This window comes from Danio rerio, chromosome 13 (assembly GCF_052040795.2).
Source record: "Danio rerio strain M-AB ecotype USA chromosome 13, GRCz13ab, whole genome shotgun sequence".
In the NCBI taxonomy this organism is placed as follows: domain Eukaryota; kingdom Metazoa; phylum Chordata; class Actinopteri; order Cypriniformes; family Danionidae; genus Danio; species Danio rerio.
Genome location: NC_141033.1, coordinates 54576777 through 54600060, shown reverse-complemented (window position 1 = coordinate 54600060; position 23284 = coordinate 54576777). Strand labels below are relative to the sequence as shown.

Here is a 23284-nt window from a genome sequence, read left to right as displayed (position 1 = left end):
GTCACGAAACCTTTATAATCATAATATAACATCTCATGAATGTAAAAGAATGTATTCATGCTTATGACTGTCATTAAGTGTCATTCGTTCAGTTGTGGCATTTTAAATGCAATGATGACAATAGCCCCTTTCACACATACACACCTTTCCGGATAATTACAGGCAATTTTCCGGAAAGGTGTGTATGTGTGAAAAGGCCCTTTTTGAAAACACCGGTAAATTCGTTCTGGCTATTTTCCGGCAAGAGAAGTTGTAAGATTATCGGGAATTTGCCGGAATGCTGCGCTGTGTAAACGCAGGAGGAAGATTGCCGGAAAGAGCGCGTGCACGTCTAGAACGTGCTGACGTGAGACGTCTGCTTTAGCCAATCAGAACAGTCAGAAACATTCACGTCCGCACGGTTTATGAGAATAAAAGCCTTTGAAAATTTTTCCAGACACATTTAGCTGCTAGAAGTTAGTCAGATAACGATTATATGTTCATCTTAATGCCAACCGTGTAAATAATTATCGATAGGATGCTTATGATAAGCCGCTGTTTGTTTACCTTCAAGCTTTGCGTGTGCCTGTGAAACAGCACGTGAGCACCAGCACACACACACATCATGTACATCTCGACATGCGAAAGTGATCCTCCATATGTTTTCATGGCAGTTGTGCACAATATTGATCATCCACAGAGTTTGTGATGTAGTCAAATGTTTACAAACACAAGCGCAGCCATTTAGAGGTAATTTCTGGTTTATGACGTCAGAATTTACCGCTATTTTGGAATGGATGTGTGAAAAATTCCGTAACGTCCACGCCTGTGTGAACAGCACTTTTTTAAATTTACTGGTAAAGTCGTTCTGTAAATTTTCCATATATTTACCGGTATCACTGTGTGAAAGGGGCTATTGTTTGTTATGACAACTTGACTTATACATCACAACCCGTTTTCTCTTTGTCATGACAACACAACTTGTCATAAATCCATCATAAACATGATTGTCATGATTCAATTAGGTGAGTTTTTATTTAAAACAGAAAAAAGTAATATACCAATGGTGTACGTGAAATAATATTATCCCATGTATTATTGTATAAATATATTATTAAATCATATACACAATTAATATTCCTATTTTCTAAAATTAATAAAATAAAAACTATTATACATAATTAAGCTGTAGTATATATATATATATATATATATTATTATTTATTTTATTTATTTATTTTTTTTCATCTAATGCTTTCAAATAGGGTATATGCAGAGCTAGTGTTGTTCCCATACTGATAAACTTCCGGTGATCTGTTTTTTTCCCTTTTATACGGTTCCTTTTACAGCATGGATGTTGAAATGTAATTAAAATTCAATCAGTTAAACAGACTCTGGCATGATGTAGTTGCTCAAGCGTAAAACGAGACAGAAAGCCATTTACTCACATGCGCCCTTCATGCGCAGAAGCTCCATTGAATATACTGGGGTAAAATAAATGCTCTTATTATAAATACAAGGGGGGGGGGGGGGTTGTGGAGGGGAATGTAGTTTAATGCAGTGCTTCTTGTACAATCTGAGACCCACTTTATATCGGATATCACTCAGCCAGTGGAGATCTCTGATTTTTAAAGAAAACAGAACCTAAACGCAACGATTTAGCATTGGCATACAGTTCACCGGTTAACCCAGGTTACTGGCAGATTAAAAGTCCTGTTAGCATGCTTCGATATATACCATATTAAAGGAGAGCATCCAGCCTAGAGCCAACAGCAGCTGCTCCCCACAACAAATCAGAACATTACAACAATTGTTTTAAAATAAACAATTCTGCAGAAGCAAAAGCTGCTGTGTCATAAAAATAAACATAAGCCGCTATATCGGTAGTTTAAAATAGAGTGTAAACAAGAGCATAGAATCACCAAGAGGCCACACTCTAGTGTAATTTTGAAAACTCCAATAGAACAACAGCATATTATAATTCTGTAAAACAAACTATTAAAAGTGCTGATGATTGGGATAGTTAGTGTTGTATTGTCGTATTTCAGGTTGTATCTCAGCTTTAATGCGCTTTTTAAATACATAAATGAAAAACAAAGCAGCTGCTTGCCATCACGACAGCAATAAGATCCAATGGACAGCCGATCGCTTTCACTCCAAAATGGCGGAATCCGGGGCTGCTGCAATGGAACGTTCTATAGATTGTCGCCTCTTGGTCATTCTAAGCTCTTTGGTATAAACAAAAACAAAAGTAAGCAGAGTGTTTGTGTTTGAATGTAATAAACCCTCCTTACTGTTTGAGCTTTTGGATCTTGTGGATCACGAGCAGTTGTGGGTTTTCATCCTTCAACATCTTAGAGACATCCATGAGGTTGTGTCGAACCTGCAGAGGAAACAGCACAAGATGGAAACTACATTTAGAGTTCACAACCAGACTCATATCATTAGCAGACCGAATTATGCAGAGAAACCTTAAGCTAAATAAAAGAAAAAATAATACAAAGTTTATACAAACACTATTAGGGTACCATATTATTATACTATTATTAAATACTACAAATAAAATACATTTTCCTTTAGATAGTCCCTTTATTCATCAGGGGTCACCACATTGGAATCAACCGCCAACTATTCCAGCATATGTTTTACGCAGCGGATGCCTTCCAGCTGCAACCCAGTACTGGGAAACACCCATACACACATTTTCTCTCTCTCTCTCTCTCACACACACACAATTTACATTCAGTGTGGTTCATTTACAGTTGAAGTCAGAATTATTCGCCCCCTTTTGATTTTTATTTTCTTTTTTAAATATTTCCCAAATGATGTTTAACAGAGCAATGAAATGTTCACAGTATGTCTGATAATATTTTTTCTTCTGGAGAAAGTCTTATTTGTTTTATTTCGGCTAGAATAAAAGCAGTTATTAATTAAAAAAAAAAAAATTTTGGGACAAAATTATTAGCCCCTTTAACCTAATTTTTTTTTCGATAATCTACAGAACAAACCATCGCTATAAATTAACTTGACTAATGACCCTAACCTGCCTAGTTCACCTTATTAACCTAGTTAAGCCTTTTAATGTCACTTTAAGCTGTATAGAAGTGTCTTGAAAAATATCTAGTCAAATATTATTTACTGTCATCATGGAAAAGATAAAATAAATCCGTTATTAGAAATAAGTTTTTAAAACTATTATGCTTAGAAATGTGCTGAAACAATCCTCCCAGAACAGAACAGAAATTGGGAAAAAAAAATAAACAGGGGCGCTGCTAATTCAGGGGGGCTAATAATTCTGACTCAACTGTATATCCTACAATGCTGTTTGTTGTGGTACTGTTTAAGTGTGTTCCTTTGCTCTGCCAATATAGCTGTGTTTCTATGCTTCTGTTTACTTTGTTATTTGGACAGCAGCACTGTAGAGCTGTCTATAGTGTTAAGCAGGAGAAAACCCTGTGCTGTATTTCATTCATCCAAGATTTTGTGCATCTGTTTTGTTGTAAACAGAGAGGGAAACCCTGGTTTATATTTTAAATGAATTATATTTTGCTCAAAAAATGTTTAATAAAGTTTTAATAAAGGCTTTAACTCTCAAGTAACCATTTACAGGAAAAATACTGGATATATATTGCATACTGTCATTCCTCCTAAAAATACCGAGATATGATTTTTTGCCCATATCGCCCAGCCTGATCTGAAATCATTAAAAGTTTTTTATCATTCTGATTTTTTTTAAAGCGTTGGAACATTTTTTATGCATTTATGTATATTATATCATCTTTGTGTTAAATTACAAAAAAAGAAAAAAAAAAACCTTATGCAAGTTGTTTCTAATGCAGCGTCTATGGGGCGGAGAGTAAATCTGACATTATTCTCTCCTCTGGCTGCCGTCATCAGTTTCACACAAATTATTCCCTTTTCTCAAAGGCTTGATAACGATTACATTTTTTATATTATTATTTCAGCAATTTTATTACAACATTTTATTATTATTATAAGTTTAATTTAATTATTATTCACTGTACTCTAGGCCTGGGTGGTAATACAGTTATTTGGTATACCACAGGATCTAAAAACAGCAAAGATATCAGTTTCAATACCGGTTTACCATCATAAAAACAATGCACTTGTATAGGAGACAATGATTCAATATTAAATTTAGTTTATTTATTGTGGTTGTCATCACGGTACAGTGTGGATGAGAAAGAGAGAGGTGGGGATAGAATGGCGAGTTGAACACCAAATGACCTAGTCTCAAAATAGACTAATTTTGCAGTATTTCGGGTTGCGACCGAACATGAAGGGAGAGGCGGTAAATAAGCATAAGGCTATTTGCAAATTGTGTAAGACGTTACTGCAAGAGATGAAAGTACCTCAAACCTTAGGTCACATATGTGGCATTAAGTGTCTGTATGGTTTAGGCGCACACCATGCGTTTGGTGATGCTGTCTGAGCCTTACATCATCATTTTTTAATCATGCACAGTAATACCGTTTACCAAGGTAAAACAGGGAGGAGGTTTGACAGTTTTCTAGATACCACCCAAGCCCAAATTTAGCCAACTATGACACCCTTCTGCTACTGAGAAACCCGGAAATGTGAAAAGAGTCTATTAACATATGCAAGTGACCTGTAATGGGGAAAGATTTACCAGTATAGAGACGATCCTGGGACGCAGCTCTGGGTTATGTGCATCTATAAACTGGTAGGTGACCTTCGCCATGTCAGCAGCTTCTGTCCTCTTCCCAGCATCCAGCAAACATTCAACCAGATGTCTGAATACACAAAAACATGATATATGAGCCTCCATTCAGTCACATGCATCCAGACGGCCTCTGCTTCAATTCACAATGCATCAAAGTCTAAAGTCAAGGCAAAGATCCAGACTCAATTTAAAATCATTGACAAGCCTCTTTAAACTTTTATTAGAGCTTTCATTGTGCTTCAGGGTTACAAGCGTATAATAAAATAGGCATAAAAGGGTGTGATCATATCATACGGATGTATAGTTGACTTTAAACACACTGACAATCCATCGCTGGACAGTTTTCTCAGTTTAAGTGCTGGTAGTAAATGAGCATTTGCGGATTTAATCATCATTTCTCAATCAGACCGATGCCACTGTGGCAGAAAAGTGATGGCAAGACCATACTGTAACGGGATGGAAGTATTCTCATTATTCTGAACACATGGAAGAAAAGGAAACGGGACTGTCTCAATAGACAGTGATTTTACTTCACTAGTAAGAGTGGTTATGTTATTCACACTTATGTTAATTAGGCAAGTTAGAGTAATTAGAAAGTAAAATGACTATGATGAGTACAAAAGTGCAAAACCCACAGCATCAGCTCAGCTCTCCATGCGTGATCCGGATCCTGAACCTCCTCCAGAGCCTTGAGAACCTGCGAGAGTGAATTCACCAGGAGATGCCGCTGACCGGGCCTCAGGAGCTGCCGGACCGCTTGGAAGTACAACAGAGAAGCGTTGAAGACTAGGAAATGATATCTGATTAAAGGAGGAGGGAGAAAAAAGGAGAATAAATAGAGTGGCGTCATTCATGGCAATTATTCAATTCAGATTGCAATTTTTTAAGACAAAAATAATATACAGTTGAAGTCAAAATTATTCACCCCCATTTATTTTTTCCCCAATTTCTGTTTAACTGGGAGAAGCTTTTTTTGACACATTTCTAACCATAATATTTCTAATAACTCATTTCTAATAACTGATTTATTTTATATTTGCCATGATGACAGTAAATAATATTTTATACTGTACTGATGTTCTTCAAGACACTTCTATACAACTCAAAGTGACATTTAAAGGTTTCACTAGGTTAATTAGGTTAACTAGGCAGGTTAGGGTAATTAGCCAAGTTATTGTATAACGATGGTTTGGGACTTATATTGAGCTTAAAATGGTGTTTAAAAAATTAAAAACTGCTTTTATTCTAGCCGAAATAAAACAAATCAGACTTTCTCCAGAAGAACAAATATTATCAGACATACTGTAAACATTTCCTTACTCTGCTAAACATCATTTAGGAAATATTTAAAAAAAGAAAAGAAAAAAAATCATAAGGGGGGCGAATAATTCTGACTTCAACTGTATATAGATAGACTAGAAAAAAGATGTATGGATAGACTGGGATTAAAAATGATGGATGGATAAATTAGGATTAAAATTGATGTATGAATAGACTGGGACAAAAATTAATAGATAGTCTGGAACAAAAAAGATGGACGGATAGACTGGGACAAAAAAGATGGATGGATAGAATGGGATTAAAATAATGGATGGATAGACTGGGACAAAATAGGGATTATAGATTGGGACACAAAATATAGATGATAGACAAGGACAAAAAAATGAAGATAAATGGATAGACTGGGACAAACAAAAAGGGATAAATAGACTGGGATAAAAAGATGGATGAATAGACTGGGACAAAAAAGGGATTAACAGACTGACACAAAAAGATGAATGGGTAGACTGGGATTAAGATTTATGGACGGACAGACTGGGACAAAAAGATTGATGGATAGACTGGGACAAAACAACAGGAGAAATAGACCAGGATTAAAAATGATGGATGGCTGGATGGATAGAATAGTATTAAAAATTATGGATGGATAGACTAGAATTAAAGGATAGACTGAAACAAAAAAGATATATAAATAGACTGGGGCTAAAATAATGGATGGACAGGCTGCGACAAAAAAAAGGATGATAAATTCGGACAAAATATAGATAGATAGACAAGAACAAAAAAGGATAAATAGACTGGGACAAAAAAGATGGATAAATAGACTGGGATTAAAATAAAGGATAAATAGACTGGGATTAAAATAAAAGATAAATAGACTGGGATTAAAATAAAGGATAAATAGACTGGGATTAAAATAAAGGATAAATAGACTGGGATTAAAATAATGGATAATTAGACTGGGATTAAAATAATGGATAAATAGACTGGGATTAAAATAAAGGATAAATAGACTGGGATTAAAATAAAGGATAAATAGACTGGGATTAAAATAAAAGATAAATAGACTGGGATTAAAATAATGGATAAATAGACTGGGATTAAAATAATGGATAAATAGACTGGGACAAAAAAGATGGATAAATAGACTGGGATTAAAATAAAGGATAAATAGACTGGGATTAAAATAAAAGATAAATAGACTGGGATTAAAATAAAGGATAAATAGACTGGGATTAAAATAATGGATAAATAGACTGGGATTAAAATAATGGATAAATAGACTGGGATTAAAATAATGGATAAATAGACTGGGACAAAAAAGATGGATAAATAGACTGGGATTAAAATAAAGGATAAATAGACTGGGATTAAAATAATGGATAAATAGACTGGGATTAAAATAAAGGATAAATAGACTGGGATTAAAATAAAAGATAAATAGACTGGGATTAAAATAATGGATAAATAGACTGGGATTAAAATAATGGATAAATAGACTGGGATTAAAATAATGGATAAATAGACTGGGACAAAAAAGATGGATAAATAGACTGGGATTAAAATAAAAGATAAATAGACTGGGATTAAAATAATGGATAAATAGACTGGGATTAAAATAATGGATAAATAGACTGGGACAAAAAAGATGGATAAATAGACTGGGATTAAAATAAAGGATAAATAGACTGGGATTAAAATAAAGGATAAATAGACTGGGATTAAAATAAAGGATAAATAGACTCGGATTAAAATAATGGATAAATAGACTGGGATTAAAATAATGGATAAATAGACTGGGATTAAAATAATGGATAAATAGACTGGGATTAAAATAAAGGATAAATAGACTGGGATTAAAATAAAAGATAAATAGACTGGGATTAAAATAAAGGATAAATAGACTGGGATTAAAATAAAGGATAAATAGACTGGGATTAAAATAATGGATAAATAGACTGGGACAAAAAAGATGGATAAATAGACTGGGATTAAAATAAAGGATAAATAGACTGGGATTAAAATAAAGGATAAATAGACTGGGATTAAAACAATGGATAAATAGACTGGGATTAAAATAATGGATAAATAGACTGGGATTAAAATAATGGATAAATAGACTGGGATTAAAATAAAGGATAAATAGACTGGGATTAAAATAAAAGATAAATAGACTGGGATTAAAATAAAGGATAAATAGACTGGGATTAAAATAAAGGATAAATAGACTGGGATTAAAATAATGAATAAATAGACTGGGATTAAAATAATGGATAAATAGACTGGGACAAATAAGATGGATAAATAGACTGGGATTAAAATAAAGGATAAATAGACTGGGATTAAAATAAAGGATAAATAGACTGGGATTAAAATAATGGATAAATAGACTGGGACAAATAAGGATAAATAGACTGGGACAAAGAGATGGATGATAGACTGGGATTAAAATAATGGATGGATAGACTGGGACAAAAAAATGTATGGATGGACGAAAAAGAAGGATATAGACTGGGACAAAAAAGATGGATGGATGGAGTGGGACAAAAAAATGGATGGATAGACTGAGACAAAAAGATGGATGGATGGAGAGGGACAAAAAAAGGATGACAGATGTAAAAAGACATGTAAATGATATCTGATGAAAGAGGAATGAGGCGGGGGAGAAAAAGCAGAATAAAAATAGTGGCGTTAATTATTCAGGCCATCACTGTTGGGAAGATCAGAATCCGATTTCTCACTACATCTCAATTTATCCCTCAGATCTGAGACCTAGTGAAAGTGTAATGAGCAAAGAGCCACAGGAGAGCTCAATGTCCACCAGAAATACAGCAATTATTGCAGGATGGCAGGAGTCGACACAAAGGAGGCTTGAAGACTCTATTCCAGCGGCTAATTTATCCACCAGAGAGAGCGGCGTGTGTTTTAGCAGAGAGTTTCTGAGATTTTCCCTCTGGTAGAGTCACTGTAGAGCCAGTAATACAGAGATTACAGTCATCATTGGCCAATTAAAGTGTACAGAACATCCCATCATTGGCTGAGGCCCGAGAGCCGGACGTCTCTGGAGAGTTTGCTGCTTTTTTAATGTGAATATTTCAGATTTCCTCCCGCAGGAGTTTCTTTGTGTGGAGGCGACCGGGATTCAAGATTGATGATCCGCGGAGCGCTTTAACATCTGAATTCTGCACACGCATGTCGAAGCCTGAAACTATTTCCTCCTCATTTCAGAAGATCTAACAAGTTGTTTCATATGTTGAAAAAGTGAAGATGCTTTGCTGGAAACATTACAAACCCCTGCTGTTAAGAGGAAATACGAGAGAGCGAGTGTCAATATGTGCTCACTGCAATTCACAATAATGAGGAATAATGAGGTTTGGAATGAGGAGTATTTTCAAATGAATATGTTTCTGAAGGTTTTTCTGCTAAACAAAGCTCAATTTATTTAAAAGTAAAACAATAATATTGTGAAATATTATTTTATGTTTTATTATGTCACATTATTTTAAATATTATTACATGTTTTGCGGTGTTATTTATTTCTGTGAAGTAAATTATTGCTGCATTTCTCAGTGTCAAATATTCTTTCAGAAATCTGTAAAATATATGATTTGATGGTCAAGAAAAAAGTTGATTAATAATTTTCAAAACAGTTGACATTTTTTGTAGAAACTTAGTAGAGGTGACTTTTTTTAAAATAAGAAAGAAATCTATATTTATTAAATAATAATATTTTATTCCATTATTTACATTTATAATGTTCAGAGCTGTTCTTTTGCATTTTCATTAAAACAATTTATATGAAAAAGTTGGATGGACATTCTGGGACTAAAAAAAGATGGATGATAGACTTAGATAGATAGATAGATAGATAGATAGATAGATAGATAGATAGATAGATAGATAGATAGATAGATAGATAGATAGATAGATAGATAGATAGATAGATAGATAGATAGATAGATAGATAGATAGATAGATAGATAGATAGATAGATAGATAGATAGATAGATAGATAGATAGATAGATAGATAGATAGATAGATAGATAGATAGATAGATAGATAGATAGATAGATAGATAGAAGACAGACAGACAGACAGACAGACAGACAGACAGACAGACAGACAGACAGACAGACAGACAGACAGACAGACAGATAGATAGATAGATAGATAGATAGATAGATAGATAGATAGATAGATAGATAGATAGATAGATAGATAGATAGATAGATAGATAGATAGATAGGGACAAAAAGATGGTTAGATAGACTGGGATAAAAAAGATGGATAGATAGACTGGGATAAAAAGATGGATAGATAGACTGGGACAAAAAGATGGATAGATAGACTTGGACAAAAAGATGGATAGATAGACTGGGATAAAAAGATGGATAGATAGACTGGGACAAAAAGATGGATATATAGACTGAGGCAAAAAGTTAGATAGATAGACTGGGATAAAAAGATAGATAGATAGATAGATAGATAGATAGATAGATAGATAGATAGATAGATAGATAGATAGATAGATAGATAGATAGATAGATAGATAGATAGATAGATAGATAGATAGATAGATAGATAGATAGATAGATAGATAGATAGATAGATAGATAGATAGATAGATAGATAGATAGATAGACTGGGACAAAAAGATGGATAGATAGACTGGGACAAAAAGATAGATAGATAGACTGGGACAAAATAGGCTGGACAAAAAATATGGACAAATAGACTGGAACTAAATTTATAAATAGATGAACAGAAAAGATGGATGGGTAGACTGAGACAAACACAAAGATGAAAGATAGACTGGCACAAAAAAAGAAGATAGAGACTCCACTAGAACTGAAAATGAGAGCTCGGTAATGGCTCAGGATGTGCAATCAAAAGTCAAATATGTAAATCTTTATTTTATTCAAATCTGTCAAACATTGCTGATCCATGCCATCAAATCTGTTCATCTAATAAAGAGCAATCTCTGAAAAACAATTCAATCAGTGTTTTCATAATTATTCAGGCTATTTTAGATGTGCTACATCAGAGAGATGAATTAAACACCGCCTGTCTGGTGTTTGCTCTGTCTGGATGGTTTACTCTACCTGCACTTGTCTTTGGCAATCTCTATGGCCTTCAGGAAGCACATCACAGCCTTCTCCAAGTCCTCCTGGAAACACAACAACAGCAGAAATATGGACAAAACGAGAGGTGTGAAGGACAGATTTCTTCCTGTGAAGCAGAAACGAGTCTCCTGCAGCTCAGTGGATTCACAATACTGACAGCAGGACATGATATACATACTAAACACAGCACACACACACTGAGGGAAACAACACAGGCAGTGCTGTGTGGACGTGCAAACCCCAGGTATTCTGCAGAGCTGGTTCTGCGTTTTCATTGACTTTATTTTCATAGGGATTTATGAAGACTTATCAGAGATTGTAAATGCTGAGTCTGTGTTACAATTCAGAAGACGTGTTTTGTGGAGTCCCCGCAAAGTTTAATTAAAGTAAAAGTTTATCACTTGCATGTGGTTTCCATTTTAAAAAACTGTAAATCATTTGGGCACAAGAAATTGTAAAGTGTGCATTTATATGATGAAGAAGGATGCCACAGCCATGTCACCCTGCAGCCCAAGAGCGGTTACTCACTGCAGCTAAGCAGGGCTGAGCCTGGTCAGTGTCTGGATGAGAGACCACATGGGAACACTAAAGCCGCTTTTCCACTATCGTGCTGAATCGTTCTTTAAACAGAACTGTTCCATTCCGTGCCAAACCGGGCCAGACAGCACGGATACGGTTTCATTTTCCACTGTCGTGCTGCGACAAAGCTCTTTAAAACATTACACAAAACGCATCAGTAGTTGCCTTGGTAACGCAATGTAAACGGCTCCCTTTGTTCAATTAAAGTTAAATAGGAGCCGAAACTATTTATTTATTTTTTTCATAAAAGCAAAAGCAACCATGTGACTAAACACTGTTATGCCGCTCTATCATATAGGGGTGCTAAATATAGGTATATGTGCACCCTTATTTATTCATATGTTGCGCAGCTCTGGCTAAATTTTATTTGGAGGGAAAATTACCAAAATGTAACGTGATGATTGAAAATAATTGGAGGGGAAATAAATAATATTTAAAATCTCTGAACATAACAGAAAAATAAACAATGATAAGACAACAATAATAATGCATTTGCATTATAGTGGCAGAAATATAATTTTGGACAGGCCTTGTCAAAGGTGAGCGGGCACTTTCTATAATAAAACCACAGCACATAAATTATTTCATTTTAAACAATTATTTAAATTACACTGCGTTTTTATATAAAAAGTTGATAATGATATAAAATATACTACATTTTGATGGTAAAATGAAACCAATTAAGCGATGGCTGTTATTTGTTTTACTATTCAAACATTAAATAACGAATGCAGCAAGTGAAATAAAAAACGAATATGAAAATATATCGCAGGATTTAAAGCATATAAAGCACTATTATATTTAGCAAAATGCTGCTCTATTATCTTTTTATTATGATCATTTTATTTTTATTATTTTAATTATTTTTGTGTTCATAATTAACTAACAAGCTGTAGGCGAATTATTGCTAGACGTTTTAGAAAATATTTGCGTAGCTATATTAAAGATCACCACAAAAAAAAAAACACAGAAACATGTTACATGCCTCATAAATGTCATATAACTTATGTATAACTGAATCATATAATTGCCTATAGCTGAAATGATAAAAATTGCTCATTTTATTTTTATAAAACATTTGTGAAAACGTAGGCCTATTGATATTTTTTGAGTAAAAGCAATACTGACATTTAAGAATCCATATTTATTTAATTCATTCATTCTTTTTACTTGTTTATTAGTGCATATGCTATAATATAAATCATACAACAGTACCTTGGACAGTGCCGCTCCGTAAAGCTTTCAAGCAAAGTCTTTTGAACGGCCGACATTACAACACGAACACGCCGTCCTTCAGGTGGTCTCGCCGGTATTAACAAGCTGTCCTGGCTTTGAATTAAAAAGTGCAATTATTTCCTCGTTGTTAAAAGAGTCTGCAAGTTCGTGTTCCATGGATATAGTGATGTTGTTGTGGAATTTGGACATCGACGATGCAAAGCGTGACTTTATTCGCTTTATTCGATGCGCAGCAGGAAAAAAAAGTCAGCAGCGCAAGTCGCTTGCTTGTCTCTCCCGGATCAGAGCGAGTTTTGTTTTGTGAAATACAGCTCTGTGTGCAATAAACTCACATTCAGGCAAGCGATGTAGGTCTGTATTCAAGTCAATAAAATAATAACTTTAATGAATAAAATATCTTCGTAAGAATGTGATGAGTTATTCACTTCTCTTCCAGAGACTGCTCTATGGTTTTAAAATCCTTTTCAAATATCGTTTAGACCTGGATCATTATTTTATATTAAATGTACTGTAGTTTATTGAGGATGTCTGATGACTAGCGCGCTTCTGCTGAGCCAGCTATGGTAGCTTAGCAACCGAGTCGCGACGTCAACACACAGAATCTGTCAGCACAGTTCAGCACGGTTGTCTAACCGTGCCGAAAATTCCGGGCCAAGAACGGTTTGTAATCGTGCCGCGCCGTTCCAGGCTCAGTGGAGAAACAACCGTAACCGTACCAAAGTGTTCTTAGAACGGTTTGGCACGATAGTGGAAAAGCAGCTTAAGTTGCTGTTGGAAGTGGTGTTTGTGAGGTCAGCAGGGGGCGCTCAACCTGTGGTCTGTGTGAGTCCTAATGCCCCAGTATAGTAAAGGGGACACCATACTGTCAGTGAGCGCCGTCTTTCAGATGCGACATTAAACTGCGGTCCTGACTCTCTGTGCTCATTAATAAACACTTATGGTAAAAAATAGGGGTGTAATCCCGGTATCCTGGCCACATTACCCATCATGTCCTCCCAATCATCCCCATCCACTGAATTGGCTCTATCACTTTTTCTACACTTGCAGCTTGTTCATTACATTTTATGCATATGCAACGCCTATGTGATGGGTGTTAATCAGAGTTTATTAATGTAATGTATTTCACTAATCGTCCCTATTTGTAATTTTCCTGCATTTGTTTTGCATTTATTTGTTTTAAAAACAATCACTTACTATAATTGATGTGTTACCATAGCAACTATAGAATCACCGCAACAAATCAATTACTATAGTTGCTGTTACCATAGCAACATAACATTCTGTAGTTGTAGAAAACTACAGTACTGACTCATTTGTTTATATTATTATAGTTGTTGTGTTACCATAGGGACTGCTGAATCATTGTGACAGATCAATTGATATAATTGTTGTGTTACCATAGCAACTGTAGAATCTTCACAACAGATCAACTACTATAGTTGTTGTTACCATAGCAACTATAGAATCACCACAATAGATTAATTGCTATGTGTGTTACTATAGCAACTAAAATCACCAGAGCAGATCAATTACTTCAGTTGTTGTGTTACCATAACAACTGCAGAATCACCACCATAGATCAATTATTATAGTTCTTGTGTTACCATAGCAACTACGAAATCATCATGACAGATCAATTACTATAACTGTTGTGTTACCACAGCAACTATAGAATCACCACAGCAGATCAATTACTATACTTCTTATGTTACCGTAGCAACTACAGAGTCACCACAACAGATCAATTACTATAGTTGCTGTGTTACCATGGTAAATGTAGAATCATAACAACAGGTCATATACTATAGTTGTTGTGTTTCCCTAGCAATTGTAGAATCACCACAACAGATCATTTAATATACTAGTTGTGCTGCCGTAGCAACTACAGAATCACCACAACAGATCAATTACTATAGTTGTTGTTGCCATAGCAACTATACAATCACCACAACTGATCAATTGCTACAGTTGTGTTAACCATGGCAACTATAGAATTACCACAACAAATGAATAACTATAATTGATGTTACCATAGCAACATAACATATTCTGTAATTGTAGAAAACTACAGTACTGACTCATTTGTTTGTATTATTATAGTTGTTGCGTTACTATAGCAACTGTAGAATCACCACCGCAGATTAGTTCAAGTCATTTTCAATAGTTTGGTTCAAAGACACTACAGTTTTTATAATAAATGAGCAGTGGGAATGACACTGTAAACGAGTAGAAAAAACAGACAAACACAAGAGGACTAATTAAAAAGTTACTACACAAACAGTATGGAAAGTATTCAATTCAAAAGTCCAATGCACAATCTCTCAGCTCAAACTTACTGATAATTAAATTAATTTCCCTATGGAGAGGAAGAATGTGATTGTAGGATGCTTTAGCTACTGCAGTGCTTGTTTACGGTCTGGAATGGATATGGAGTGTGATTTCTCTCCTCTATGGTGAAACACTATAGGCTGTTTGTCATCATATGGTTGTGTCCAGTGTTTGAGGTGTTGTTTAATGAGCTTAGTGAACAGTGTTTTGACGTACCGCTGTGTTAATGGAGCGTGAGGAGATGAGCTGACCCTGGCAGAGATGTGCACGACACAGGAACTGATTCACTGGAGCTTTCCTTTCCCAGAACATCATTAAACAGTCCTCAGCCATTTCCCAGCAGCCCAGCTGAAGACAATAAAAGCACATGGACAGCATCTCAGCCTTACAGTGTAAACTTACTGTTATAGAATTAACCGTTTCATTTAAAAACAAAACAATATCCATGTGCACGCTATCACTGCAAAAATACTTTTCTTTCTTGGAGTTTTTGTCTTGTTTCTAGTCCAAACATTCTATGTCCAAACTTGGTCCTGGAGGGCCGATGTCCTGCAAAGTTTAGTTCCAACCCCTATCAGACACACCTGGGTTAGCTAATCAAGCTCTTACTAGGCTTTCTAGAAACATACTTGCAGGTGTGTTGAGGCAAGTTGGAGCTAAAATCTGCAGGACACCAGGGGCCTCATGTACGAAGACTTGCGTGGAAATCTTACTAAAACATTGCATACGCACAAAGCTGTAAATCTGCGTACGCAGAAAAAAATTCAGATGTATGAAACACTGCGTACGCCGAATCTCACGCATATTCTTTTGTACATCTGAATGAACGTGAAACTGAGCGCAACATGCACGAGCACAAAACCCCTCCCTGCCTCCTCCCCCGTATGAATATGCTAATGACTCTACTTTAGTAAAACCCAACGAAAAAGCAAAGGCAAAAGCAAGCAAGAAAAGAAACTTTGAACAGAATGTGAATTGGAGGTGCTGCTTTAAGAGGTAGACTGGAGAAAAGCGGTGTTATTTGCAAGTTTGTTCTCCGGAATTAATAACAAAAAAAAAAAAATAGAGTGGGAGAGTTTAGCTGATGCGGTTTACACAGTTAAATCTGAACATCGCACTGAGTGAATTAAAAAGGAAATAGTGTGGTTTATAGCGGTAAAATGTTGCGGCACTCATAACAGTCTCAGTGGCGCAGCTCGTAAGACGCATGCCAACATGTTTTTACACGTTCGAGCATAAACTCGGTTCGAATCCAGCGTCTGATGAACTTTTTTTTTTTCCCCCGCTACATATCAGATTTTGCCCACTATTCATCACGAGAAAAACAAGTAGGAATCATTAATAAGTCTGTGCATCATATTTTATTTGCACATTTATTGAATGGAAATGTTTCTGATTCACGTCTTTATAGCAATGTGTGTGCAGTAGATCGCTCAGATTACATTGGGAAAACAGGCGACCGCTGCAGATTGTGCTTTAATGTTTGGCTGCTCAACTGTCTGGTATGGAAACCTTATTTACCTGCTAGATGAACCCGTCTCATACAGCTGCCATTGCACGGCTCAGACACTTTGTAGAGAGGAATTTAACACAACCGCCTCTAGGAGTCGCCAATGGAAATAGAACAGACACGCACAAAAAATGTGCGTACGCCTGCCATGAAGCTGCGTGGAGCTGCGCACATTCCCACGTTCAGTTCATTGTTAGTAAATCCAAATGTGAGCGATTCTGAGCGTGAAACCTGGCGTACGCAAAGTTTATGTGCGTACGCAGCGTTGATACATGAGGCCCCAGCCCTCCAGGACCGCGTTTGGACACCCCTGATCTAAACATTCTTAAATCAAGAAGCATAGGCTGCCTCCGAAACCGCATACTTCCATACTATATAGTACGCCAAAATCAGTATGTGAGCCGAGTAGTATGTCGGAATTCATAGAATTCTAAAAACAGTATGCGAGAAGTCACGTCACGTGACTATGTCAAAATAGCGGATGTAGAACATCAGAGTTCCATTCATACTTTTCACATTCATACCCTATAGATCGTACTTTTCTAACGGCCGAGTAGTACATTTAAATTCAAATGAGTAGTAGGTGTTTTCGGAGACAGCCCCAGTGTCTTGTTTTCAGAAGCAACAAGTCAAAATTAGGTGAGGTTTTCCTTAAAACAAGCTTAATAATCTGATAATGGTGTAAGCTAAATAATCTTGTTTTTGCTTTTTGCTTTTTTTAAAACATAAGTTTACTTAAGGAAAAAAGACTCTATTTATTGCTTGTGTGGAATTTGATTTTTAATTTAAGAATGTTTTGATATTTAAACCAGAAACGAGACAAAACTCTAAATAAGAGAAGCCATTTTGAAGTATAAACATAAATAAATTAATTTATTTGCACATTTATATATATATATATATATATATATATATATATATATATATATATATATATATATATTTACTGTGTATTGCAATGAGAGTTCATTCAAGAGTTCTAAAAACAGAAGTCTGTTTTAATTATTGGTGGGCATAGATTAATTGTTTTTATCTAGAATAATCTCACTGTAATCTTGAAATTAATCTAAATTAAAATGGCTCATTTGAATTCTGCTGAAGGCATTCAGAATATTAAAGACCTTAATCCAACTAAAGTATAACTGAACCGAACAGAAATGGAATTGGAGTATGCATATATAAGAGGCATTTTTGAAGTAAACACCTCAATCAAACTATTACTATCATGTAGGACTTTTCAACATATTTTAAGAGACTAAACTGACAGAGATTAAATGAATGCTGCTTGTTTAAACTTATTACTTATTTAAAATAAACTGAAACAACAATTTTTAAGACTTTTTGCAGAGCAACTTAATTGTTTTATGTTCAATTCACTTCAATGTGTGATGTGAACTTAATTAATTCATGTTGCCCCCACACAAATTGATGGTGTGGAACCCTGCCTTTTTCACAGTGTACATTACTTTGTCAATAATAGGCTGTGAAGTTTGTGAAAACACCAGCATTTCTGCTGCTAAGATCTTCTATATTGTGCTCAGCTCAGAGACCGGTTGATGTACAGTAAACTCTAGTGTGAGTTGTGTCTCTTGAAATGCAGAGCAATATTTCAGTCAGTGTACTGTAGGCAGTAAGATATTCAGCAAGAAAGCTCAGTCAGTTTTTTGGGAACAGATTTTGCCATCAGAAACACTTCTACACTGAAACCCCTGAGCCTCAGACATATTTCCCAGATGGCAATAAATATTTTGCCACATCAGGAAGCACATAATGGCCCTCTGAACTTTTTAAAGTGCTGGAACTCAAAAAGTGGAAGATTCAGCATTCAGCGTTACTTCAGACAAGCACAATATATATTATACAGTCCTCCACATGCCAGGGAGATGAATTCACAATGCTCATAACCCGTGCTGTCTCAGGACAGATATGCATGAGAGTTACAGCGCTCGCTTATCTGTTTAAGAGTTCTCACTTCACAACTCATTGAGCAAAAGACTGCTGAAGTGCTGAGCTCTTTTGTCAGCTTTTTTTCTTCTCAGGACGGGATGGTTCAGGAGATCAGGAGCAGCGTCGGTTGCTTCAATGGGACGTCTGAATTGCGTCAGCACAAACCAGATGATTTATACACACTTTTAAAGTGGCACGACAATAAAACTACTCACTTTTCCATACTCGTGGAAGATCCTCCAGGGTGAAAGCTTCTTAATGTTTGTGTGTGTCTATTTGTAACACTGAAGTATAGCTTCTGACTTAAATAAATACAAATTTACCATTTTATAATGACTACAAAATCTGCCACAATAGCTAGTATTTTTGACACCTGAAATTATTTGAGTTTAATGCATATAGCATGTAATTTGTTTTTGCAAATGTACTGCATAGAGAACACTGCTAGTGTATTTTACAGCCTGATCTCGCGGGAAAACGTAGGTATTTTACGTTTTGCCAGTTTAGTGGCTAATTCGAACGAGTTCAGTCGTACGAGATTGTACGATTTTAAAAAGGAGGCGTGGCACCTAACCCCACCCCTAAACCCAACCGTCATTGGGGGATAAGCAAATCGTACTAAATGGTTAATTACTGTAGATCGCACAAATTCATACGTATTAGCCACTAAATCAAAAAGTTACGAATTGCCGTGAGATTGTGTTGGTATTTTACTGCTATTTTCACTGCATGCACTGAATACAATGAGCATCAGTCACGTGCATGTAGTGTAAATAAGATACTTAATTTGACACTAAATGCAGAACGAATTTCTGATGTGAAGAAATCTTCACCTCAGAGGCAAGATATCAGTGTCTGGGAGTCTCCGTTCAGTTGTATTATAAATAATCCGTTCAGAATGAACATACAGTGAATGATTCACTGATTCAAATGATCCATTAATGCTAGTTTCCCTTTAATATTTCACTGATAAGTTGTTTACTGTATCTAGTAAACAATTTACTGATTCAAATGATCCATTCAGAGTGATTCTCCAGTAAACAACCCATTGATTCAAACAATCCGTTCAGAGTGTCCAGTTAATGATTTACTGATTCCAATGATCTGATCAGAGTGAGTCTCTAGTAAACTCAATTCAAACAATCCATTCAGAGTGACTTTCCAGTTACTAGTTCACAGATTCAAATGATCTGTTCCAAGTGAGTCTCCAGTTAATGATTTACTGATTCAGATAAGTCGACGCGGTGGTGCAGTAGGTAGTGCTGTCGCCTCACAGCAAGAAAGTCACTGGTTCGAACCTCAGCTGGGTCAGCTGGCATATCTGTGTGGAGTTTGCATGTTCTCCCTGCGTTCGCGTGGGTTTCCTCCACAGTACAAAGACATGCAGTACAGGTGAATTGGGTAAGCTAAATTGTCCATAGTGTATGAGTGTGAATGAGTGTGTATAAGTGTTCCCTAATGGTGGGTTGCAGCTGGAAGGGCATCCGCTGCATAAAAAACATATGCTGGATGAGTTGGCGGTTCATTCTGCTGTGGCGACCCCAGATTAACAAAGGGACTGAGCCAAAAAGAAAACGAATGAATGAATCAAATGATGTGTTCAGAGTGAGTCTCCAGTTAATGATTTACAAGATCCATTAAAAGCAAGTCTCCAGGGAAAAAATGTAATTAATAAATGTCATATAAAGAATGCTATTTTCAATAAAGTACAATGCATAAAAAGCATCAACTATTACTGCATTTAGTTGAAAAAGTACAGGCTTTTAAATGCACTAAATGCAAACAGATTTGAATCTCTCAAAGCTCAGCGTGATCTCACTGCTCATGAAATTTACTATATTCTGAATAAAAATCTAAAATTGTCTATTATTCTGTTGAAAAATCAACATGTGCATTTATATCTACAAAGAGAACATGAGGCATTACAAAGAGACGCAGGTAAAACATCTGGATATTTTGTATATCTGGATATTATAATAGATAAATTTATATTTGTATGAGTTTAAAGTGTAAATATCATGTCTTTTTTATATATATATATATATATATATATATATATATATATTGTAGAAGTGTTTTTGCGAGATGCGCACTCTTCATAAAAGGACAGCACATTTGGAGATGTCCTGCTGTTACAGTAATCCTGCGCTTCACAAAGGCGTAACGGAGCAGAATCTCTTATCTAACCCTGCATTATGTCTTCAGCCTGAAACAAGAAACTCAAAGCGTCACCGTCTCACACTGACACCAAGCAGGAGAGGAAAATCAGCTGCATTTCACAAGAGTGTGTTCAAACACACACAGCATGAAGCGGCTTATCTTACACTACGGGCCTTACATGAGGAAAAATCCTCATGTGTTTAAGTGAGAGCTTTGCAGAAACACTCTCGGTCAATTGCTTTCCTTATTAAACTATCAGTGGCACGGGTGTAATGCACAGATTCAGACTAGATTCAGCAAGTGCTGGACAGTAATTATGTGTTTTTACTGTACTTAACACTTTCCATGTCCTATACTTCAGAGTATTCCTGTTTTAGAACAATGCTTTTACTTTAATGCATCAAATAAAATATTGTTCATTAACTCCATTACATCTCCTAAATGGAGTAACTAGTGATTCTAAATCCGAATTGGAAAATTTTTGCTGGTTTACCCGTTTAAACAGTTTACAAATCAAGCTGAACTTGTGAACTAGACTGATCCGATCAATTCACTTCAACTCACTGATTCAAATGATTCATTCATAATGCATCCAGCAAACAACTCACTGAATCAAGGATCTGTTCAGAGTCTCTTGTAAACAACTCACTGATTCAAGTGATCCATTTACAGTTCATTCATCTTCTCTTCGGCTTAGTCTCTTTATTAATCAGGGGTAGCCACAACAGAATGAACCACCAACTTATCCAGCACTATTTTTTTAGGCAGCGGATACCCTTCCAGCTGCAACCCATCACAGGGAAACATCCATACACACTCATTCACACACATAACAGATAATATAGCTTACCCAATTCATCAATACCACATGTGTTTGGACTGTGGGGGAAACCGGAGCACCCAGAGGAAACCCACGCCAATAAGGGGAGAACATGCAAACTCCACACAGAACTGACCCACCTGAGGCTTGAACCAGTGACCTTTTTGCTGTGAGACAATCATGCTAACCACTGTGCCACCATGATACCGTTCCATTTAGAGTCTTCAGTAAAACTCACTCATTCAAACGATCTGATCAGAATCTCTAGTAAACGACTCATTGAACTATCCGTTCAGAGTCTCTAATATACAACTTATTGAATCAAATGATTCATTCATGGTAAATCTCCAGTGAACTCCACTGATTCAAATAATCAAGGTCTTCCCTGAGACCTCCTCCCAGTGGGACATGCCTTGAACACCTCCCTGGGTAGACATCCAGGAGGCATCCGACACAGACAGCGACACCCTATCTATAAGGATGTGCCCTGCCACATTGCGAAAGAAACTCATTCCGGCTGCTTGTATCCGAGATCTTGTACTTTCAGTCAGACCCATCCTCATGACCATAGGTGAGAGGAGGAACGTAGATTGACTGGTAAATTGAGAGCTTTGCCTTTCGGCTCAGCTCCTTTACCACAAAAGACCGATACATTGACAACATTACTGCTGCACCAATCCGCCTGTCTATGTCACACTCCATCCTTCCCTCACTCATAAACAAAACCCCAAGACACTTGAACTCTTCCATCTGGGGTAAGGACTTTCCTCCAACCTGGAAATGGCAAACCACCTTTTTTCGGTGGAGCACCATGGCCTCAGACTTGGAGGTGCTGATTCTCATCCCAGCACACTCTGCAGCAAATCAGCCAAGTGCACGATGAAGGTTTGTGTTGAATAAAGCCAACAAAACAACATCATCTGCAAATAACAGAGATGTCCAGGGCTACGCTTTGAAATTCTGACAAAATTATGAACAGTTAAACAGTTAAAATTATGAAATATGAACAGTCCCGATTTACAAACTGATTTAAAATGAGTCAAGGAAAAAGGAGATCATTACTGAACTTGAATATCATTACTGATTTCAGGAAAATGTAAGTTAGTAATGCAAAAAATAATACATTTAAAAAAACAGTCATGGCTGTAAATTGTTTATAAAGTACATCTTCTGTTTAATGTGACTTAGATGCACTGTGTGAAAAACATACATACATACATACATACATATACAGTTGAAGTCAGAATTATTAGCCCAATTCCCAATTTTCCGGCTTTTATTCTAGCCGAAATAAAACAAATAAGACTTTCTCTAGGAGAAAAAATATTATCAGACATAATGTGAAAATTTCATATATACACACACACACACACACACATACGGGTTTATGTGTGTTACAAGGACACTTCAGCTCAAACCAGTTTTTTGGTGTATTAGGGGAGCACACTCTTCCACTTACTCTAGAGAGTTGTGGTGCATATCAAAAATTTTATTTTGAGCTGTACAACACAGATTTCACTTTAAAGTTTGATTACACACAACACAACTTAAAATACAACAATCTGACTACATACTTAATTATGAGGTCATATGATAATTACCTTGAAACCCCGCC

At 36.0% G+C, this 23284-nt stretch overlaps 2 protein-coding genes across 19 annotated transcripts in view; one reads left to right on the top strand and one right to left on the bottom strand.

The window, feature by feature from the left end:
* The window catches only part of inpp5a (inositol polyphosphate-5-phosphatase A), a 639159-nt gene that overhangs the window by 498337 nt on the left and 117538 nt on the right, over nucleotides 1–23284 (top strand). The window lies entirely within an intron of this gene.
* cfap46 (cilia and flagella associated protein 46) overlaps nucleotides 1–23284 on the bottom strand; it is a 199082-nt gene that overhangs the window by 136930 nt on the left and 38868 nt on the right. For all 18 annotated transcript variants that reach the window (XR_015506532.1, XR_015506533.1, XR_015506534.1 and 15 more), the window contains exons 3-7: nucleotides 15449–15580; nucleotides 11069–11133; nucleotides 5320–5484; nucleotides 4631–4754; nucleotides 2274–2362 (exon numbers count right to left, since the gene is read on the bottom strand). Coding sequence is in view for 14 of the 18 variants with exons in the window: in XM_087279866.1 (XP_087135992.1) it covers nucleotides 2274–2362; nucleotides 4631–4754; nucleotides 5320–5484; nucleotides 11069–11133; nucleotides 15449–15580 (575 nt within the window). In the remaining 4 variants the exon portion in view is untranslated. The remainder of the gene's footprint in view (nucleotides 1–2273; nucleotides 2363–4630; nucleotides 4755–5319; nucleotides 5485–11068; nucleotides 11134–15448; nucleotides 15581–23284) is intronic.